This window comes from Ischnura elegans, chromosome 1 (genome assembly GCF_921293095.1).
Source record: "Ischnura elegans chromosome 1, ioIscEleg1.1, whole genome shotgun sequence".
Lineage (NCBI taxonomy): Eukaryota > Metazoa > Arthropoda > Insecta > Odonata > Coenagrionidae > Ischnura > Ischnura elegans.
Window position 1 is genome coordinate 143,887,248 of NC_060246.1, and position 21,639 is coordinate 143,908,886.

At 44.6% G+C, this 21,639-nt stretch overlaps 1 protein-coding gene across 1 annotated transcript in view; it reads right to left on the bottom strand.

Moving 5' to 3' along the window:
* The window catches only part of LOC124166085 (mucin-12), a 584,458-nt gene that overhangs the window by 19,471 nt on the left and 543,348 nt on the right, over positions 1-21,639 (bottom strand). The window contains exons 2-8 of the mRNA XM_046543750.1: positions 17,923-18,270; positions 10,974-11,162; positions 9,036-10,054; positions 7,967-8,447; positions 5,665-5,973; positions 4,103-4,309; positions 108-248 (exon numbers count right to left, since the gene is read on the bottom strand). Coding sequence (XP_046399706.1) covers positions 108-248; positions 4,103-4,309; positions 5,665-5,973; positions 7,967-8,447; positions 9,036-10,054; positions 10,974-11,162; positions 17,923-18,270 — 2,694 coding nt within the window. The remainder of the gene's footprint in view (positions 1-107; positions 249-4,102; positions 4,310-5,664; positions 5,974-7,966; positions 8,448-9,035; positions 10,055-10,973; positions 11,163-17,922; positions 18,271-21,639) is intronic.

Sequence of the window (21,639 nt, forward strand, 5' to 3'; positions counted from 1 at the left end):
CATTCGTAAAGATAAATAAAAAAGGGTACTAGGCAAGACGTTGCGTCATTGACCGGAAGCGGTATATAAACATCGACTGACGAAGACACTGTCGATTGGATACTCACCCAGATTGGTGGTCGGAATGAGTAGAAGCTGGCCCGTGAGCGGGTCTCGCACCAACTGGTAGCCGACGGGCGGCAGCGGCACGTGCTGCGCGTCGGTCGCTGGTGTCGCCTGCGAGGCACCCAGTTGCAAAGGCACCGGCGCTGCTCGACCCATGGCAGGGAGGGAGAGAAAGAGAGTCGCCATTAGAGACACACCCACACCGGCAGCGACTTATCTCCGGGCGCTCAAAAGCCGGAGGAGTGGTGGGGGGAGGCGGAGCTTCGTGATAAGGCGAGAGGAAGGCAAGGAATCAAAAACGGCAATTATCTGATCCCTCCCAGCGAGCGTCCACGTCACCTCGGCCGCGGCATTGAGTCACCGGGATGCATGCATTGTGCTCGACGTTTATATCACCCCGTTCCCGTGGCATATTGTGCAAGCCGTCCGAATTGCAAAGTTTCCAGGGGATTGTTCACGATTTGTTCAAGGAGCCTAAGGAAAATCGTTTTGTCGTTCATGAGGACTTCCTACTCCAATTACTAATTCCCTCCGTCAACAATAGTTTTCATTCATGGTAAAAAATTTCTCCCTGGTTATGGATAAAAATGTAAGCACTCTATAACATGATCAGCGAAAAAAAGAAAACTCAATGCCTAATATTTTTTTTGGTTTTCAGAAATTGAGTTCAAAAATGCGTAAAATGCATGAGCGGGTATAGAAGGTGAAATGGGATATTTTTTTTCTAGCGAAAAGTTGACACTTAAATAATAAATAAGTAATTAAAAGTGATAATAATAAAATTATAATATTAATTTGGGGGTATTTGAAAGAGCACAATAGTAGGAAATTGCAAACATTTCCGACTCACGTTCCCTAGACGGATGAGCAGGATAAGATTCTTTTTAATGAACCCTCCCCCGACTGTGTTTCGGCTAAGATTTTTATTGCACCCTTAAAGGTAGACAGACCGTGAGATCTCAGTCGATGAGACAGAGTGGGGGAATATGTTCAGTGCCATTATCTACCATTAAAAAGTATTACTAATATAATCAAATTGCATTAATAATACTTTCCGTGAAAGGTCACGGTCATGCACCGGGGGAACTGCAGATACGAGGCCCCAAACCATCCGGGAGTAGGTTGATTTTTGTTGCCTCTTCGGTCGCATTTTAATCAGTTTCCAAAAATTTTCACAGTAAGATAATGAGTGCAGTGCGATCCCCTTTCTTCCAATATTTTTTCAGTGCAGCACTCGCAATTGCGGGGAATGGCTAAAAAAATTATTAATTTGATGAAAGACATAATCCCGCATAGATATTTCGGTAAATAGCCCTATTCACCTATAGCTCATTATTTCCTAAATATAACTTCGTTAACCCATTTAAATGCGCTTTGGGTGACAACACACAGAGGCCGACTGGGGAATCCTCCAACGAAATATTCGTGCTTATGCACACTCGCAAGCGCCACTGTGAGAAAAGAAATGTGAAAAAAGGGGAGCGTGTTGTACCCCCCGACCCCCGTCATCTAAAAAAGCGAGTGGAGCCTCCAGGAATAGCTTTGGCCTAATGATGCAAGGGACAGGGAGGCGCTGCTGTCGCCATAGGAATGAGGAGGGAACATTAACTATAAGGGGATGCCGCAGTAAGGAAGAAACATCACGGCCACTCGTTGCCAAGGAATTCTTCGAAGAGCTTTTTCGACCCCTTCCCCCTCTCCGCCATCCCTTCCCCTCTCTCCTTATAATCCACTTGGCCCCACGCGTTGTCCCCCCCACTCCTCTGAGCAATAGTCTCCCTCACTCCACTTCACCCCATGTCTCTCTCTCTCTCTCCCACGTCTCAGCCTTGCTCACACAACAAACCACCCCATCGTCAGAGTACTTCGATCTAGCTGTGGGGAAAATATTGGTCTCAGCATCAAAACTTCTTCATCAGGAGGCGTGCCCTGGACAGCTAGCCCATTGGTAGGGCTCAATGATTTTCGCGAATGCAAATTTTTGAGATCTCATCAATTCTCAAAGTATTTAATTGTGGTAGTGAGGTCCGGAAACCGTAAACATTTTCGAAAAAAATCGTAAATTAAGCTACGAATACTAAAAATCTTGTAAAAAATATGAGGGCAAGAAAATATTTATTCGCGTGAATCAAGGAACCCTAATCGAGTCGTGCGCAACCCGGAATAAACTATCTGAAAACCACGTAATGAGCAAACTCTCCGGGGAAAGCTGTAAACTGTGTGAAGCCAATGGTCCTGGTTGCTATTGGAACCCTACAACTCAATGGTTTAGACTACGTAAATATAGGCGTATGTGTTTGCGCACATGGTTTATGGCAGAATACATGAACGGTCGACGATAAGATGCGGAGGTAGGTACTGAGTACAGTCAACAATCAGGATATCCGCTAGTCAAATGCTCAGTAATGGCGAACAATTCGATGGTGGAGTAAAAATACCTTACCTTCTTCGCACATTATTCCACACTTCACTACACAATCGGTAATGCAGAATATTTTGCCTATTGTAATACTCGTACTTTTTCTCATACTTCTCACCAGGGAATCACAAAGCTTTATTAAAATTAAAAAGAAGTACTTTGTGCTTTCACGTGAATATTTATTCACAAATTTACGACCATGATTTCAACGCTAGACGTCATCATCGGGTGACTAACGTTGAAACCATGGTCGTAATTTTGTGAATAAATATTCACGTGAAAGCACAAAGTTATTCTTTTTAATTTTAATAATGAATCGCTTTCACAACGCCTCAAACAATCAATTTCACTAAGTTTTACTTAAGTAAATTGTCTGTTGCATATGTTGGGCTCAAAAACCTATTTTCATTCTTGGAAATTTATTTCGGCAAATGGCAAATGCCTACCACATTATTTTATCGCTAACTAGCTTCAATGCATTTTATGAATTTTTAGGCATGTAGAGATGGTAATGGGGCGTTAAACAATCTGTGCGTGAAATTTTACTGGCGTCACTCTGTTTACATGATTACCACTAATAATGACCACCCATCTGTTCGCCATTACATCTCTCTCATTTTTAACCTATTCGCTGAAGCCTGCTGCTGAAGCTGAGCGATTCCATAATGACATTCTCTGTGTAACACCGCAAGGGTTTGTAAAGGTTCTATTCTAGAGCGTTGTCTCCGAGGTCGAGGTTCTGATAAACTAGAGCCCATCAGCCACCGTCACCACCTAAAGTTGTCGGGCTCTAAATTCGCATTCTTTGGACCCTTAAGGATCAAAGCGGTGCCAATGAATTTGGAGGGACTAACTCACTTACTCCGAAGGCCAGGGTCTCTCGTCCGGCCGCCAAAATTCACTCGACACACCGCAACCTTCTCGAGGGCTGGACCTCTAGCAGCGATGATAGGAACTGGCGCCGAGACTACCCGACGGTCAATTTTTTTTACGGTACTGAAGAGAGCACAAGTCATTTCGGAATGGTGAGCGACTCAAACAACCGCCTGTTTACGCTCCGGTGATGATTCAACGACTACAGGAGCGATATTACTATATATCGTTCATATGTGATGTTTCCGAATAATGATGACGATAAAATGGATCGACTGAGATTGTAAGGAGGAACTTTAGAGAGGGAGAAATGAGAAGTTTTCACAAAACCATAAGAAGAAGAAGGGACACCCTAGTCGGGCACATCATGAAGCGTGATGGACCGTTGTAGACGATCGCCAAAGGGCTGGTGTACGGGAAGTAGGGCCAGGGACGGATCCTAGTTACAGAGGACAGGTTGTCAGGGATGTAAAAGAGAATAAATGCATCACTATGAAAATGTCAGCAAACAGAAAACCGGGACGGAAGATGATAAGGCATGTTTTCAGATAGAAATGCGTAAAAAAATACGAACACTCAAGAATGAGAGATTTTTCTCATTACATATGTAATACGTGACGAGAAAAAGACTAAATACGTCCTAAGAGCAGAAGCGAATTCTTATCTCCATGGCCACTACTTTAGTTAAGGCAGTTTCTCTCTCACCTGGGAAGGTCTGTCCCTGTCCGAGCCAGAGGGTGTGGTGGTGGTGCAGGTGGTGCGGCGGTGTGAGCGCGGGGCTGTGGTGCAGCGGCGCCCACGAGTGCATCCCGTTGGCTACGGCGGCAGCCACCGCGGCCGCTACCTCGCCCCCCGCCGCCTCCTCGCACGGCGCCGGTTGTAGGACGGCGGCCGCACTCGGCGGCGCGGCTGCTACATAGCACGGAGCAGAGAGAGATGAAGGACGAATTAGGACAATCGGAAAACATCGTAGGCATAGGCAACATAGATATATCCATAGGTGTTGCATTCCAAAAGATAAGAAAAAACAGATATCAATAACATCATCTCATGCAGATGATGATATGGATACCTGTCAGGAATGTGCGAATTAAAAGTATCGGGAACTGTCGTCAAGTTTCTCTTTTTTGTGAAAATGACTGACACAGTATGCATTTTTGCCGCGTGATAATTTTATCTATATCTGGATTACTTGGTGTAATTACTTCAAACATAATGTTGTGTCGTAAAACTGTTCAATGTTGGCAACGAATTTACGGACACATTAGATGTTTTCACGTGGACGTATCAAAACTTGTTTCCTTCGGTCATTTCATAGACCCGACCATGTAAATAAGTACTCCTGGAGATAAAGTCTAATAATTAGAATGCAGAGGTACTTTAAGAATAAAAGAGAATTTAAAGACCCTCAATTATTCAAGTGATGCATTTTCCGAACGGAGTCACGTTTCCTAAAATCACAAGAATGTTTAGCACAAATGTACGATTCAGATTCCCCATGCTTAATAAATGATGCTTATACTTTATTGCCCCAATGATCAAAAATATCATTGATATTCAAAGGTGACACAACAATGTTTGAAGGCAGCTCGGTTCACTGCTCGCATAAAACGATGGTACAGCTGATAGTCCCCAACGGCATTTTCTTAAACTCTCGCAATAGCCGACTAATTACCCTTTCGATCGCAGCAATCAGGTTAAAGTTTGATTTTATTAGCGAAAACAAAATCATTAATTATGCAATTACCTTAAGCTACAGACGATTTATAATTCATGAGTATCGAAACGGTCAAAATTGATTCATCAATCGACGAACACTATTGAAGCACCCTGGAACGTTCAGTTGGAAATTTCTACAAAGTACCAGCGCGCTGCAGCGTAGCTATACGCCCCCAACAGCTACATCGGCTCAACTGCGGCTTAGCGCTGTTCAGCTCACGCGACGGGACCAAACAATCATCTCATTTTCAAAACTATGAACGTAAATTCGGGATCAGTACTATTGTCAGCATCTAGCAATAACACTTTTTAATCATCTCTCGTGAAATCAATACTCTCCTAACTTAAAATAAGGCGGTGAACAATTAAATTTCTCATTTTTTCAAATTAAATTTCAATTTTTTTTCTTGAGCCTGCAAGGCTCCAAAGCGGCCGCTTTCCTCGCCTAGTGCTAAATCCGACACTGATCCCGGTCAAGGCTAACAATGTTTCCAGTGCGTAATGTTCACACTTGTGTAACAAATCGAGTGAATCAGGATGCAACTCACCGATGGCGGATGCGGGTATGGAGGTGGCCGTGAGCTGATCGGCGGTGGCCGCGTTGCAGGCGGGAGCCACCATAGCCGAGGGTGCGGAGACGGTGAGGGTTGGGGTGGAGGGCGTTTGGGACACGTCCGTGGCCCCCTTGTGCCGGCCCTTGGGGTGGTGCTCCGCAGGGCCCCGCACCAACAGCATGCCGCCCTCGGGCCTCTTGTCCAGCTGCGACACCGGCGCCAGCGGAGGGAGAGGCGCCAGCCGGGGCGCCGCCTCCAAACGCTGTTGGCGGGAGACGACTCCGCCTAAAGCCGATTGGGGAACTGCAAAAGACACCCAAAAGAGGCTTTCGGTCAGTAACGATTGCAAAGGACGAAAACAATTGTAGCCGAAACTCAAACGTAAAACAAATAGGTTGAGCGAGTATTGAAATAATATATAACCTGCGATTCCCTGCTCCTGATAGGAAACTGGAGCGCACATGGGGCAATAGTCCGGTCTGCCATGGCGGCCAAAGCTCCGAAATTTAACCGAAAAATTTAGATATAAAGTTGAGCTATACATCTTTAACATACAGCCTCTCTTTCCTGCTACTGACTGAACTCCTACTCAGATTCGATGTGATTCCTTCAATTATTTGCAAACTAGCGAAAGGTATGCAGTTGTTAGAGGGATAATTAAGTGAGCTCGAAGCTTAAGTAAATGGATTAACCACGGGAGAGCACAGAGACAATTGTTGTGAACTTGAAGATTCAACCAATAGAAGAATTTCAATCATGTACCTCTGTCGGGGATTGAGATAGCACTCAGTAAGTCGTACACGACGCGTACAATTAACTAGATTAGCTACGAAATGAATAAAATGTCCAGAGCTAGATGTTACGCATCATGATATCCAATGTGATTCGTTTAAACCACACAGATGTTAACGCTGCGAGAGCGGAATTAATTGAATTACTGATGAGATGGGAAGAAAAACACCCATTGTTGACTCCAAAAATTTACTGCTCCGTTCTGCGATTAAATACCTCTCCGCATGCAACCTAACCATTCCTCCTCGTGGAGGACCTAGTACTTCACCAAAATTGTCTTCACCAAGAACTTTATAAAAACTGACGATCGATTAAAGCGATCGACGATCGACAATGATATCGAATCGCAATGGACATCGAACGACTAAAGAAATGGCTCTTATGCGTGTAGCATGACAGGAGACATGGTGCACTTACATTAATAGAAAGAGATCAGCTTTTCTCGCATTATTTTTCAAATACTTACTCTAATTTTCTCCATGTTTGGGTATAATGTACAAATGTGATACATCACCGCGACGTATGAGCGGGATTATTCGAAAAGGAATTTTATGGTTGTCAATAAGAATACCAAGTATTTTATCTCAGCATAGAAAAGGATTTGAGTCGATCGATATTATTTCACTGCAAAGAGAATACATTGAAGCGGTATATTATATTCTCAACCAGGATTTTCTTAATAAAAAGTTCAAAAGATCTGCACTCAGAAATAGATGTGTAACGTAACCGGAAAAACGACAATTAGGAGAATATTGAGACACTTTATCTACCATAATCACTGCTTAAAAAATAAAATTATTCGCTGATTAGCATGACATTTGTATTATAAAAAGAATAACTATCCAAGAAAAAGCTATAAATTTATATTTTCACGGCAAAAAGTCAAATATATCCTTGATCTTAATTCAATTTTAATGTATTCAAATCGAAGACTCATTTTGTTCTCGAGAATGTAATAATAAATTGACTCCGCTTCATAATGTTCGCAACGTTCAAGACATAAAGACGTACGTTGTATCCTCACCCAGGAACCTTCTCCCATCTTCATCTCCGAAGACTCTAAAAAAAAAGACCCTTTCTCTCATAACTTTTTATATTCCCACATCCCAACACCTAAAACTTTCCTCTTACTCATCTCCTTTAGCTGTAGGAGACATATTTACGGAAAAACTTCGCTGCACTTGGAAATTATGCGCTTGAAAATTTTGTTGAGTCAACGAAACGCGTCGTGCGAAAGTAAATCAGTGGAAATATTGCAATGCCCAGAATTAATTTTTGAAGCTTTCCCGGCGAATTATGTGGGAATATGTTTCTCGGGATTCCCATTTATTATTAGCCCTCAGGATGAGCTCAAAACGTCGGCTAAAATGGAGTATTTAACCCGGTGAAAATCCCGTAAAACGTTTACCCACATTTCAATGCCTTATTTTTTATTTTATTATTATTTATTTATATATTAATTTAACTATTATGGCCTAAGAAATGCAGCAAATGCGACACTCACCAGAGCAGGAGGCGGATGAGAGAGGAACTTGTGGGTATGGAGGCATGGCCGGCGCCGCCTCCTTCTTCGCCTTGGGCGGGTGCGGCTGCTGCTGGTGCCGCTTCGAGACGGGCGATTGCCTGCCGCACTCCTTGGGCGCGGCGGCGCAGCCCAGGGGCGTGGTGGTGGTGGGCGAGAGGACGCCGGGGGAGGGGGGCGTCGGCCCCTCCTCCACCTTGATGCTCTTGAGCAGGAGGGCGTTGGGGGACATGCAGAGGAGCGGCATCTGCGAGAGCGCGGCGATGGGGTGCGGCTCCGAGGAGGGCACCTCGCTGAAGGCGGACGCCGGCGTCGACCCCTCCGCCGAGTTGCGGCTCGTCGTCACCTCGGCCACCTGGCACGGGGTCGTCCCAGCCGACCCCGAGCCCTCAGACCCTCTCTCCTTCTTCACCGTCACCTGCAGCTGCAGCAAGCCCCCAGAGCCGCCATTCCACTGATCCACCTGAGGTTATGAATTAGAGAAATTGAGATCTGGAAGAGATTTTCACCGCAGACACACTTAAATAGAGAACATAAAATAAAGACACATAGACACACAAAATAAAGAAAATTAAGGGCGTTTCCAGAATGCAGTTCAAAATTCGTCCAGGAAAATATTTTCCCTAGGAATTTTAATAACAATTTCGTATTCCCCATGGATCCGCCAATGATTGATTAACCAAATGCTAAGGAACAGCAAACTTTAGTTTTTCTAGAGGATTATCGTACATTTAACTCAGTGATCGTTTTTCACTACACAAATTTCTCTCGCGCATTAGAAGGATAACGATCAAAACAGTAAGAATATACCCGTATTTACTCCCAGGTGACCTATGGGTACCTCTATTTGGAAATTAACACATTGATAACTCAAGAATGTAAAATTTGTTCCTTAAGAGGACGAACTCGTTATTTAGTATTCGTACATGCATAGCACATTGCTCCTCAAATATTATCTCGAAGAATATCTGAATAGGCCAGCTTACTTTACTATCCTATGAGGAGAAATAGTCCTAAAAAATCGAAATATTTTAGAGAAATCCGATCGTACCTGGCCGTGCATTCCGGGCGACGCTCCCTGCGCCAGGGGCATCTGCTGCTGGTGGGCGTGGTGCATGGCTAAGGGTGACTGCGGAGTGCCAGAGGAACCGGGCCTGGCGTGCGCCGCCGTGGGGGTCGAGCTGTCCCTAGGACACCTCAGGGACACGGGCGTCGTCCGGCTGCACCCGCCTCCCGACGACTTCTTCTGCTCCTCGTCCGCCTCGAAGCTACCCGCCAGCTTCCCTCTGCTGCCCGCATCCTCCCTTGAAGCGTGCCTCAACTCGCTGTTGGGGCTGGGGTCCGACCCGTTCCGCTTGCAGGGCAGGTCCAGCTTTGGCACGTGGTAATTGGCCAGCGACAGGGCGCCAACCATCCTCGGCTGGTAGCCCTGCGACGACGGTATGGAAGTGGGGATGGTGAGGATGGTCGTGGAGGTTGAGGAAGACGTCGTGGATGACGTCGTGGTGGTGGTTGTAGTGGTGGCCGTAGCCCGGTGGCAGGCGCATGCCGACCTGGCCTCCAGCTTGGCGGAGTTCACCTCTGGTACGTCCCCTTCCGGCCACCTCCGCTTCGATCCCCGCCTCCGACTGTTCGCTACGTGGTGGTCTACGGGGGAGGGCAGGGACTCGTGCCCACAGGGGCTCGGCTGTTGGGAGTGGGGGCCGTTCTCACTCTTCGGCATGATGAACCTCACTTCCGGCCAGTGTTGCTGCGCGGAAGTCCCGGTGCGACGCTGCTGACTCTGCTGTTGCTGCTGTTGTTGTTGTTGGTGTTGCCTGTGGTGATTGTGATCTTTGGAGTCCCGCGCCAACGCCATCTTGCCGTCCGAGTTGTTGGCGTCAACGGACGAGGGGGGTTTGTCGTAGCGTTTCTTGGCCGCCAACATCTCGAGGTTCGTGATGCCCCGGTCGAGGGCCGTGGCAGGGGCCAAGAGACCAACGTGTGGGCTCGAGAAGTGGGCCTGGAGACCCGCGCCCACCAAACTCCCCGCTCCGCCATTAAAGGAGAACGCCGACGAAAAGAGCGATTCTGGAAGATAAAGGGAAAGCCAGCGTAATCGATTGCATCCGACCATAAAGTGGGCAAATTCCGAATTAATGCATGCTGGAAGTTTGGTTCACTTTTGTGCTGGTACCCAATACACCCAAGACGTTACTCACGAAAAGGCCATTGTTGATAAAGAAATACGAAATCGCACCAATAAAATGAACGAGCTTATTGACTTGCTTTATCGCCATCGCCTGGAATTAAATATCTCAGCTTGGCATTTATTACCGATTAACCGCAGAAATGTCATCTCTAGGCAAAAACTGCGACGAATTTATTTACAATCGTGACGACAGAGCGTGAGTTTTAAATTAAAAATGTTTCAGTCGCTTAAAAATCAAAATTATAACAGTCCAGGATTATTTAAGATTTTACGATTAATTTGAGGAAAATAAGTTGTTTTAAATAGCGCTTAAATTAATGACCACAATTTCATCTCCAGATTGAAGCATTACCGCTTACACTTTACTAAACTCCATGCACGATCGGCGTATAAACCGAGATTAACCTATAATTCAATTACAGAGGCCTATGCTGCCAAGAAAATGTAGCTCAAAATTCAAAGCTTCAATTCATACAATTAGAATCATTATTATCAGATATTCATATCAGAATATTTATTCGTTAAAAAATTCGTTGCCTTTAGTGAGAATACGAGGAAAAAACGAATTTCGAATGAATGAGAGTTAGAAATAAAAAGCAGTGAAAAAATATAAAGGCAAAATACCTGAAAGACTAAGCACTAACATGATATCTTTCCGTTGAAAGAATATTTTAGCGTATGGCGGCATTTTCCTTCCAGAGAATTTCATAGAAGACACACATTTTCAAAGGACGTTGTGTAGAATACACTTGCTTTTTTTCACCTACTTTTTTTTAAATATCTATGATTCAAACTCACCTTTCTGCGCGGCGATGAAGCTGTGGTAGTGGTCGGCTGAGGCGAAGGGCGAGCCGGCGGCGGGCGAGTTGGCCGGGGATGATGGCGAGGGCGAAGGCGAGTAGACGGCGACCTCGGCAGAGGGGGAGTTGGCGGGAGCGGGCGCCGGGAACAGCGAGTACAGGCCACCGCCAAACCGGCCGAACGCTGCTGGGCGAACAAATAGGACTATAATAAATGGGACAAATATTGGCAAAATAAGGGTAAATTTCGGTGATTTTGGCGCTACGAAATTCCTTGGACCAACATTGTTTCTCATTTGGTTCGATGTAAAGGCTTACAGGCACTCAGATTATAGTGGTAACTATCCCGTAGCCTCAAGAAGCTTGCTTCCACTTTAAGAATCACAAAAAGGATGTTTCCATGTGTATAATAAATCCATATAGTAGGACGGAGTAATTAAAAGGCTAAATTTATAGATAGAATTCGATCCCGGTTTGAAATAATTCTATAAATACCAAAAACCACCGACTCAAGATTAAGGAATTTATACATGAAAGGGAATAATTATTTAAATATTATTATTATTCTAGCCATTTCTTTCTCAAACTAAGAATTTTTCTCAAGTTTCAATCAGCGAAATCATACCCTGGGCAAATATGTGGAAAAAAATATTGATAAGCTTCCGAAGGCAACAAAACAATAGAAGACTGGTTTCAAATACTCCATGCCACTTTCTCATCTTCTAACCGAAAATCATTCACTACTTTGACAATCCCTAGCCCTTGCTTGGTACGTGCCTTCCATAGACCTTAAACATTAAATCGTCAATGTCACAGATACTAGATCTAGGATTCTCGGCCTTGTTGTCCTTTGAATCCAACATGAACTAGTACCTGTGATACCATAATCCTCCATTTTGACCTTGAGACGATCATGCATTTCACTTTTTGATAGCCTTCTGTTTACACGATAGCGTGAATGAATAGGCAACTTAATTTTTGTCCTTATTCCTACGTCCAACTCTTGATCATTGCTAATTTCTACTTCAATCACAGGTATTCCAAAACATCATTTCTGGAATTCCAGTGAAGAATCCATTTTTATACCGATTCCATAACAAACAACATGTCTTTGGTTTACTTGAAGTGCCATATGTCGTCATATAATCAGTATTTGCGCTTCTCGTGAAAAGGACGTGACATTGAAATAAAGAAATTCCACCACTAACCTCCATCTATATTCGGAAACACTGATCCAAAAACCAAGAGAGAAGCGACCCCTCCGAAAAAAAGACACACTGAAAATTCAAATGAAACCTTCAGCTTGAAACTTAAAGCCAGAAGTCCGAAACACTGGCGGCGGTGCCGTGGATAGGCATAGGATTATCAAATCTGGGAAAAATAAAATGGGACGAATCCCCAGCGTATTTCCGCGTCACTCTCTCTCTCTCTTCCCGCGCGCGACCATACGTCTGCCTTCATCGATTCCCCTCTTTAAAAAAGCCCTATCGCTCTTTAGGGCGACCGTTTAAAGCAGAGCTGTTCTTAAAACAAGATGAGCCGTTATCAAACGCACGACGTCTCCGCGAACAGAATCGAATTCTCCGTTGGCGTGAGACCTATTCGACTCTCATCACGTGATGTTCCGTTCGACCGAGAGAGAGAGAGAGAGAGGGAAAAAACGGCGCGACAATTGGCGCGAGGGTGGAAAAACGCTATTGTAAATACTTAATGCGATAGTAGGTATATCTCTTCTCGCGGAGATAAACTCGGAGAGTAGTATCGAACGTCGAGGAAGACAACGCCTAGGTTGCCCATATATTTAAAACTTCCCGGAATTCTATTCCAAGGATTTCTTCTTAGAAATATTTAGATGGGAAAAGATGAACGCCGATGATATTTCTCAACAAGAGGGATTTAGACATTGTTTTATGCACGGTAATTAATGCATAACGGCCTAAAAAAGTAAATTCTTGTATAATTCAAACGCGACAATTTAATCAGCAGTGAAAAAGTCAACTAAAATTAATTGTGAAAGAGCTCATCTACCAGGTCTGCAGGCAACAATTTGAAAAAGAGGGTAGCCAAAAACACGTATTACGATGGTAATTAGGTAAAATTTAGTTGGAGAATTTTATGTGCTATAATGTGAGCTCGTGGTTTTCTTTGATCTTCAAATATTTTTCAGCATAAGTTTGACGTGTTAGCGTATAACTCTTTCTCTCAATAGAATTGTAATAATTTTATCAGTCGCTAACTAAGAAAGCAGTTCATTAATTGCAACGATTCCTCCAAAATTAACTACTAGCATAAATGCTCATAAAATTTTTCGATAAAAGTTAGTTATCGCTGACGGAAATGATGGAATAATTAGTCAATATGTTACAATTCATTAAGATTCAATTCATCAACGGCTTACCCTCGCTCCATCGTCGTACCCGTTCGAAAGGCGGGTCTCACGCGTTTAACAACGGGATAGAATAATAAATGCAAGGAGTAAATGAGTGATTTCAAATCTAATACTTCAAATAGAGGCAACATCGTAGAGTTACAGCTTTCATCTTAAAAGAAATAGCCGGAAGGAATCTATTCTTCTGAATTCAGGCTAGGCATCCAGTGAGGCCCAGTGAAAGTTGCCGTTACACCAAATGGGTTGATATCATTCATTTCACTGTACACTCCATGGCAACAATGTCAAAATTACCTACTAGAATGAACTGCTACAATCGTTCGATACAAATTATCCGCACGACCAAGACGCGCAGTAGGTATTCCACCCGCAAAAAAATTACACGGAAAACATATCAAGAAATCGCTTGCCATCATACCTCACCAAAGGACCCTTCCGATGTTCTTTCCTGAACATAGTAACTCACTCTTTCACCCCCCTGTCTCAACAGCCTGTTGTCAGACTAGAGCAGCCCGGCCATTAGTCAAATATTATCCGCGGGAGCAGATGCGATGTATAGATTCCGCAGGAACGCCTGGTACGTACATACAAGGGGCGCCCGGAAAATAGCTACTCGGTTGTACTCGTTCTTTCCACACTCACCCTCAAGCACTCAGAAAAAGGATATCTTGTCCTCTCTGCAACGATGACCTCGTTCATCAAAGATACAACGGAGAACATCCTATCAACTTCTATGTTTCCTCCTCCTCAAGGCTGCGCGGATGGTAGATTATGGGTATAGAAACGAAGAATGGTCTGACAAGAGGGTTAAAAAAACAAGTCTCCTTCGAAAAATTATGGTTTCCTGTCAACTGTTCTGAGAGAAAGACATTAACATTCGAATCAAAATGAAGCAAATCTACGCCGGTATTATACTACCGATTCCTTGAATATGCCTCCATACTTTTGAAGCTATAATATTCGAAAATGCTATTGCCACTTACGATTCAATACAACTAGTATATTTTAAGAACTACTTGGCATGATGAAATGTCTCGACAATCATTATAATCTCGCAGTGAACATCTGGTATCAGTTTAGTAATTTCGTGTTGTACACATACGCCGCTTAGGTACCATAAAAAATGATTGAGATACGGAGGGAAGGCTAAGTTCCGGATAATTGCTACGATGTGGAATAGACTTCGTGGATGGTTTGCTGTGGATCAGTAGCTTTCCCACGATACTGAATCCCTATATCCTTTGTGCAAATTGGCTTCGGATTACTTCTCGCGACAGTGCCCGATATACCACTGCATAGGCCATGACGGAATTGAGACGCTTCTGGTTATCCTTCGTTGAGACTCAGGCTATCGCCAGCCATTTCGTTTCCGACCGTATATAATTTCTACACTAGCTTTGCGATATAAGATTACTGAGGCAAATAAGACGGCGCCACATCTGCGATTTCCCAGATCTGCGTTACCAAGCACAAAAATAGTCATAAATGAAGAAGCAAACGATGGTCAACCCGAGGAAGAGAAGAGATTCATACAGACTGGGATCGCAGAAAAGAATCCTATGCCGACGAAATCTAGAATACCCACGTGAGAATACCAACGTTATGATTTTCTCGGCTCAATGAAACATTTTTGCTCAATTTTGGCGATGAAATTAAAAAACAATTTTATTCCAAGACTGCTTCGGATTCGCGCGTCAAGGTGTTTTACATGAAGGAAGGTGGGCTCGGCTGCCCAGTCGTTCAAGTTAGCCGGTAAAGCCTAAGGGTGAATCTTATGGTACCAGCTGAAACGGTAAACAGTTTCCCAAGATGATTTTTTAGTTGTGGTAAGACAACGGAGAGCGCGTAAATCTGAGCTAGTTTTCACTCATAACCAAACCGCAAATGACGAATTCGAAACAATTGGCTGCAGTTTTGCTTCATTACTCTATACCGCTATGTGTCAGCGGAACCGCTGATTGCAGACTGCGGATACGGGGGAAGGGTTAAGGCGAAGATAGCAAGCAGAGATTCACCCTCGATCCTTGAGAGAAGGCGAGTGGGGATTGTTGGGGAAGGGGAAGAAGAGACAAAGGAAAAAGGGGGAGGGGTGGATGGAAGTGGCAGAGTGAGTGGCTGGGGGAGAGGAAGAAAATAAAAGGACGGGAGGAGGGGGAGGGCGAAGGTATTAATACACGCATAAATATTGGCTCCAGGCCACGGGTGGCGTCTTGCTTTATTTTCTCTCTCTTCCTTCTCCCTCTCTCTCTCCTACCACTTCTTTCACGCGGTCCAGGCGATAGTGCACCATTTGACGCATATCAGTTCGCGACAATGCAGACGCCTGCGAGAGTACGCCTTCTCACACTCAAATACAGTAGATCTTCGGCCAAGTACTCGGGAATTTGAATGTGAAACATCACCTCGAAAACTTCATTCGAATCGATGACCAAGGGTGGCACACTGATCGTGCGTTTCCCGATTCAGGTGTTTGTATTCCTTCGCGAGCGCAAAGGCAAATGAGACATAATATTGAATTCGATCATGGTAATAAATGGTGAAGCCCGCCCCAAATCTTTTCACGAAATTTTTAGTACATTTCCCTGTCAAGCGAAAATCATAGCACGATTGTAACACTAGGTAAGGGATTACCCTACGCCTTGCGCACTGGACTGTTTCAACCCTGCCTTCCGCCCCATGAGTGACCACTCAAAAACTACGCCAAATTCTCAATGGATAGATCATTATTTCAAGACGTGAAAACAAAGATGCGGTGGCAGCATATTATGTGAAAGAAACTCCATCAGAAGTCACATCATGGAGAAAAAAATTCACATTGAGTTCGATAGTATTTAATATATTCCATGTTAAGACGTCATATTCACGGTTAACACACTTATGGACCGTGATCCAACGCTCAGCCGGAACCGCGGTCGGTGTGGAATAAATATCGGTGGAATATACGTAATTCAAAAGAAATTATGTATTGAAAAGTCTACGCCCCTATAATCTTTACTTCGGTACGCACGGCGGTTTGCAACGGAAGGGGAACGGGAATTCTCTTTTTTCCCCTTTCAGGACCTTTCAGGCTGGTGGTGAAGGGAGCAAGGGTTCGTACCCTATTCTCCGAAAATAGGAATAGGGTGTGAGGTGGGAGGGAGGGAGGAGCCGTGCCCCTTCCCCTCCCCTCGCCCTCCTCGGCACCCCCTGCGGAAAGAAAAGAGGGCGGGGCGGAGGTGGAAGTGTCAAAATTTTATCTCCCTAGAGGAAGGAAGGAAGAGGGCTTTTTCGGATCGGCGAGTATAGTAGTGTGAGTAGTGACGAGGAGCGACAGCGGCGGGGGAAATTCGCCTCGCCAGGCCTCGGCCTTCGAGCCACTCGCTCGCCGGTCGAGGATGAAGCGAGGCGCCCCTAAAACACAGCCCCATGTGGACCCACTCCTGAGCCACCTCCACGCAACTTGCATTGGCGTAATTAACAGATGACATAGGCAGTGGCGCCGACTCCATGGGGCCTGAGGGGGCCCGAGCCCCCCAAAAATTCGTTTCAGATGTGAGGAAAAAATGTGTCAGGCTTGTCGATTTTCCCCGGAGTGTCTAGATATCGAGATTTGAGTGATCAGGGTTCTAATGTTGACCATATGACTCTTCTAAAATGCTTAAAAAACTTAAAATTCACTACTTATAAAATTTACCGGGGCAAGATCCCCGGTTTGGGCCCCCCCAATATTTTTTGTAAGTCGGCGCCCCTGGACATAGGACTTAATTGGAAACTGACTTGCTGAGAAAAGTATCCAATTCATGTCAAAAGGTATTATTTTATTATTTGTTTTATATCTTGACGGATGTATACAGACAAATTAAAATAATCACGGCACCAAGGTTGGGCAAAAGCCACTGACATTATTCGAATAACATTTAATCATTGGTGACTCTTTTCACCATCCTCTAAGCTAGAAGAGGAATAGACAAATGAAACTGCATGAATGTGAAGAAGGCAAATGCGTATTTGACAGAACAAAGAAAGAAAATTTCAGAAAGTGCTTACACTGTACGAAGCAAATAGCGATGTTAAACTCGTGTAAATGTTATCCTCATGAGGGAGGTTTATAGAAATTTGAACGCTCGTAAAAATATACAATAATACAAGGAATTTATATCTATAGTCGTGAGAAATGACATTTTTGAACCAATTCTACTTAACAGGGGTGCCAGGCACCAGAATTTTCCCTAATAACCACAACTGGCCGGCTATAATAGTAATCACTCACACACAATCAGCGATTCAAACCGTAGATTGGTTTGGATAAGTGAGCATAGAGATTACTTAAGACTCAGGCGTGTGTATTCGGACACTCTGTTGAGGAGGGCCAAATCTTTTCACTGGGCCACCTCGCACTTGGAGGATTTTACAGTGGGGTGTCCCAAGACTTCACCCGGGATTTGAACCCACGACCATTTGGTCAGCAGCCAAAAGCTCAAACCACCTGGCTACCATGCTGCTGTTTATGATATTGTTACCAGGCCGATTTACGACGGTGGTAGGCTCCTTCAGTGAAGAAACGGGATGAAGTACTCACCTTCGGGCGGGTGGTTGGATGCGGGCGGCGGCCAGGGCACCCGGAGGCCGCCGGGCGCCCGGTGCCCCGCGCTCCCGAAGTGGTGATGGGCGTGCGGGGGGTGCGGCAAGTGGTGGGTGTGGTGGTGGGCGTGGTGGAAGGGGGAGCCGGAGGGCGAGGGCGCGGAGGCGGCCCCGGGGGCGGCCGACGAAGACGAGGCCCCCGACGAGGATGGCGAGGGGGCGGAGGGGGCGGGGGAGGAGGTGGAGGGGGCCGGGATGGGTGCCGGCGGCGGCGGCTGCAGCGAGCTGCCCAGCATGGCAACGAAGGCAGTGACCGAGGCGCCGCTTGCACCCGCCAACCCGCCGCCTGCGAAACAAAAAGAAAAAAATATTATCAGTCAACAGAACTATTTGATCTAATAAATAAGTTTACAATTCAAAATCATAAACTATCCAATAAAATAATTAACAGGTAAATTATTTGGACTCCCACAACTGCTGGGAGGTTTATCCCCCAAGCTCCTCGCCTTGCCTCCCCTTGTCCTTATCCTGAATCCGCCACTGATTGTATGAATACCGAGTGCATGAGTTAGCTCGTAGGTATACAATATTCTTGGAAGATTTTTGGTGCCGTACGGCGTTTTACCCGTTATTATGGCAGTATTATTTACAGCTATTACAGGTTGGTTCATCAGTAAACTGATCATAGATTTCTGCACGCATATAACGCATTATCACCTAGTAACATCCATTGACACCGCCATCCGCAGCAAAAACCTGAGAAATCATTTCTTTGATAGCATCCGATTCAATTTTGATGAAGTGAAATGAAATGATGGAAGGATATTAAGAAATAAAGGAACGGAGACAAGACACTAGGTTTTATGCATAAAATTAACGGATGACTTTCAAGATGAAAATAATATTTATGGTAACTCTAGAAGTTTTGTTTTACTGACGCCGCTTTAAAGGATTTATTAGCGGAAAAATTCTAACCTTAGTCCTATAAAAATTGTTTTACATACAATTCTAGGATAATTAACCGCTATCATGGTTTAGCATGCGCAAAATCACCAATTTTATTTTGATACTAAACAACACTGCGTATCCAAGCAAGGGTTTCACCAGTAAACTGTGCAGCACTTCCCTGTCGTGGAGAAGCCCCCACAAACGCGAAGGAAATAAATTTTTGGCCCGTGGGTGGACCGTGGAGCATCTCGGACGTCCCGTGCGCAATGTGATAGGAGCGGCGCAAGTTGCCAGGACCCGAAAACGGTCGAGAGCGTGGAAATGAAAAGAGGTGGAAAAACTTCAGACACACGTGCGCTGGAAAGATGAACGATTTTTCATTTTCAGGATTTCAACGGGGGAGAGTAGTGAGTGTGGCAGAGGAACATTCTCTCCAATATAGGGCGCGAAATAATAAAGGGAGCCACTCGACTATTACGTCACGCTCCGGAAGGAAGAAAAGAAGCGAGAAAGAAGAGAGAGAGAGGCATGTCAGAGAGTAGGGGAGGGGAGGGCGCCGGTGATCCGGAATCTTTCGTAACGGAGAAAATATATGAACGAGCCGAGGGGACGCAAGAGAGGTATGGTGACGATAAAAGTTTCGCTTATTCGGCGAAATTTAATTCTCGGATTTCACACACGCGATATGAAGTGTCTCTTCCTTCATCCTGAGCCGGGGAACGCCGGGAGCAAGCGACGGGAGTTAGTTCCGCCGAATAGAAGATGCCCACTCTTTAAGACGTCGCCAAACTTTATGCTCGAGACGCATTTCGATCTTATGTTAGAAGGGAAGGAAAAAGCGGCCGCGGGTGCTGACGAGCAGAAAAGGACACGCTCCAGAATGAATTTCGGATTGGGAAGGCAAAGGCTAGAAGATAGGTCTCTCCACCCTCTCCTACGCCTCTCCTTGCGGATAGTATCCCTATCCTAGGCAGATGGGTTGCCGTATAGGCGTGACTAGATTCACGGATGCTTTGCGAGGGATCAAATGACTGAAAATGCGGTCACATGATTCCGTGAAACAAGTCGGAGGAACGCGTGTCAACAGCTTTGACAATGACTGAACGTAGACCACCAGACTTCGCAATCGTTGATTTTAACCGTAAGTAAGGGACGCATCACGCTCTCTTAATCGTGTAAACCCATGTTGTATTTATTACCTGCAAATTACTCGCTTAACACTGAAGCTATCATCTTAAAATGATCAGAGTGTATAGAATAAACACTTGCCAACGTTCACCTTCACCTCAAACATTAAAATTTCAAATCCAAGAAAATACGCGGTAATTGTGTTGATATTCAAAATGAAGGCAAGTCTGACAAGTCACTACTCCATAAACCCTTAAAATTTCTACACGCAACGACAGCGGATGGCAACAGGTAAAAAGAAATAATCGATTCATTGGATAAAATAAATAGTAGGCAATATTTCCTGGAATCTCAGGATAAAAAGTACCACATCAGTTACGTCTAAAAATTTTCCCCCGTAGACGATATAAAAATGAATTTTATACCAACTAGCACGATTTTTTCACACGACAGGAAGTATGGAATGCGATTCAGAAGTCATTCCGGTGAGAAGAAGCATAAAAAGGAATAAAGAGGTTTGGATCATCCAATTTACGCAATCTCTCCGTATCTAGCGACGGGAATGGGCACCTTTGGAGAGACCAGGGAATCTATTGGTGAGCCCTATAATACACCTATTCCGCAAGCCAAGAGGCAATGAGACTGACGCTACCTCGCCATGGCCTCGTAATGAGAGAGAAAGTGACCTCGCCTGCTCGCGGGCAAAAACCCGAGCGCTGCCCACTAAATGTGATGTGACCATCAAACGCGACCTTTTGCGAACCCGCAGTGTACACTTGGGGTTTTTAATGAGATCCCTCGCTCCCAATAAGTGGATTCATTCCCTCCACACCTTTTCTCCTAATGAACGATACGAATAATACAAATTTCTCCGACGGCAAAATTGCGCTCCATGAGAGCATATTTCGCAGGAGACCTTGGAAAATGAGACGCATGAGTCAAGGAGTAATCTGATATTATACACGGCATTTATTTAATTAAGATCTACATTTTACCGCATCAGATTCGATACATTTAGTTACATCGCGTGACATCGATACCAAATACTGAAATCCATTAAAATACTTAAAAGACGGTGAATAGAATAACTCTCGTTAACTAAAAACTTAGAATGATCTATGAGCTCTACTTTGCTCCTCGCTTGGTTTAATTGTACCCAGAGCCGAAGATAAAAAGCTTCGGGACTCTAAATATATTCTCTACTGACAATGAGTGCACAGCTTCCCGTTTCCAATGTCGTCTGAATTTGGATCACTTATCAGGCGTTTGACTAAATAATGACAAAACTAAGAATTCCAATTCTAAAGAATCCATGCTATGTTTGAACAACCTCGATTACCCCGATATTTCTCTTTTTCTTAAAAAAATATGCATATACCTCTACACATAATATAACGTGTGGCTCGGCATAACAGAAAGATAGTCCGAAGAGACACGTGCATGCACCACTATATCCACAATATCATCGCATACAGATTTCGACACTACCGAGTATTGTGCATCCCTGGCTCCGGCCATTTAATTTGTTACGCTCCTTCTTTGCACCAATAAGGAACAAGAAAATTGTACCCATTCTTCTTTTTCCGCCCCTTCAGCGCCCCCTCGAACCCTTCTTAAAATTTAATGCAGCTTTTTTTCG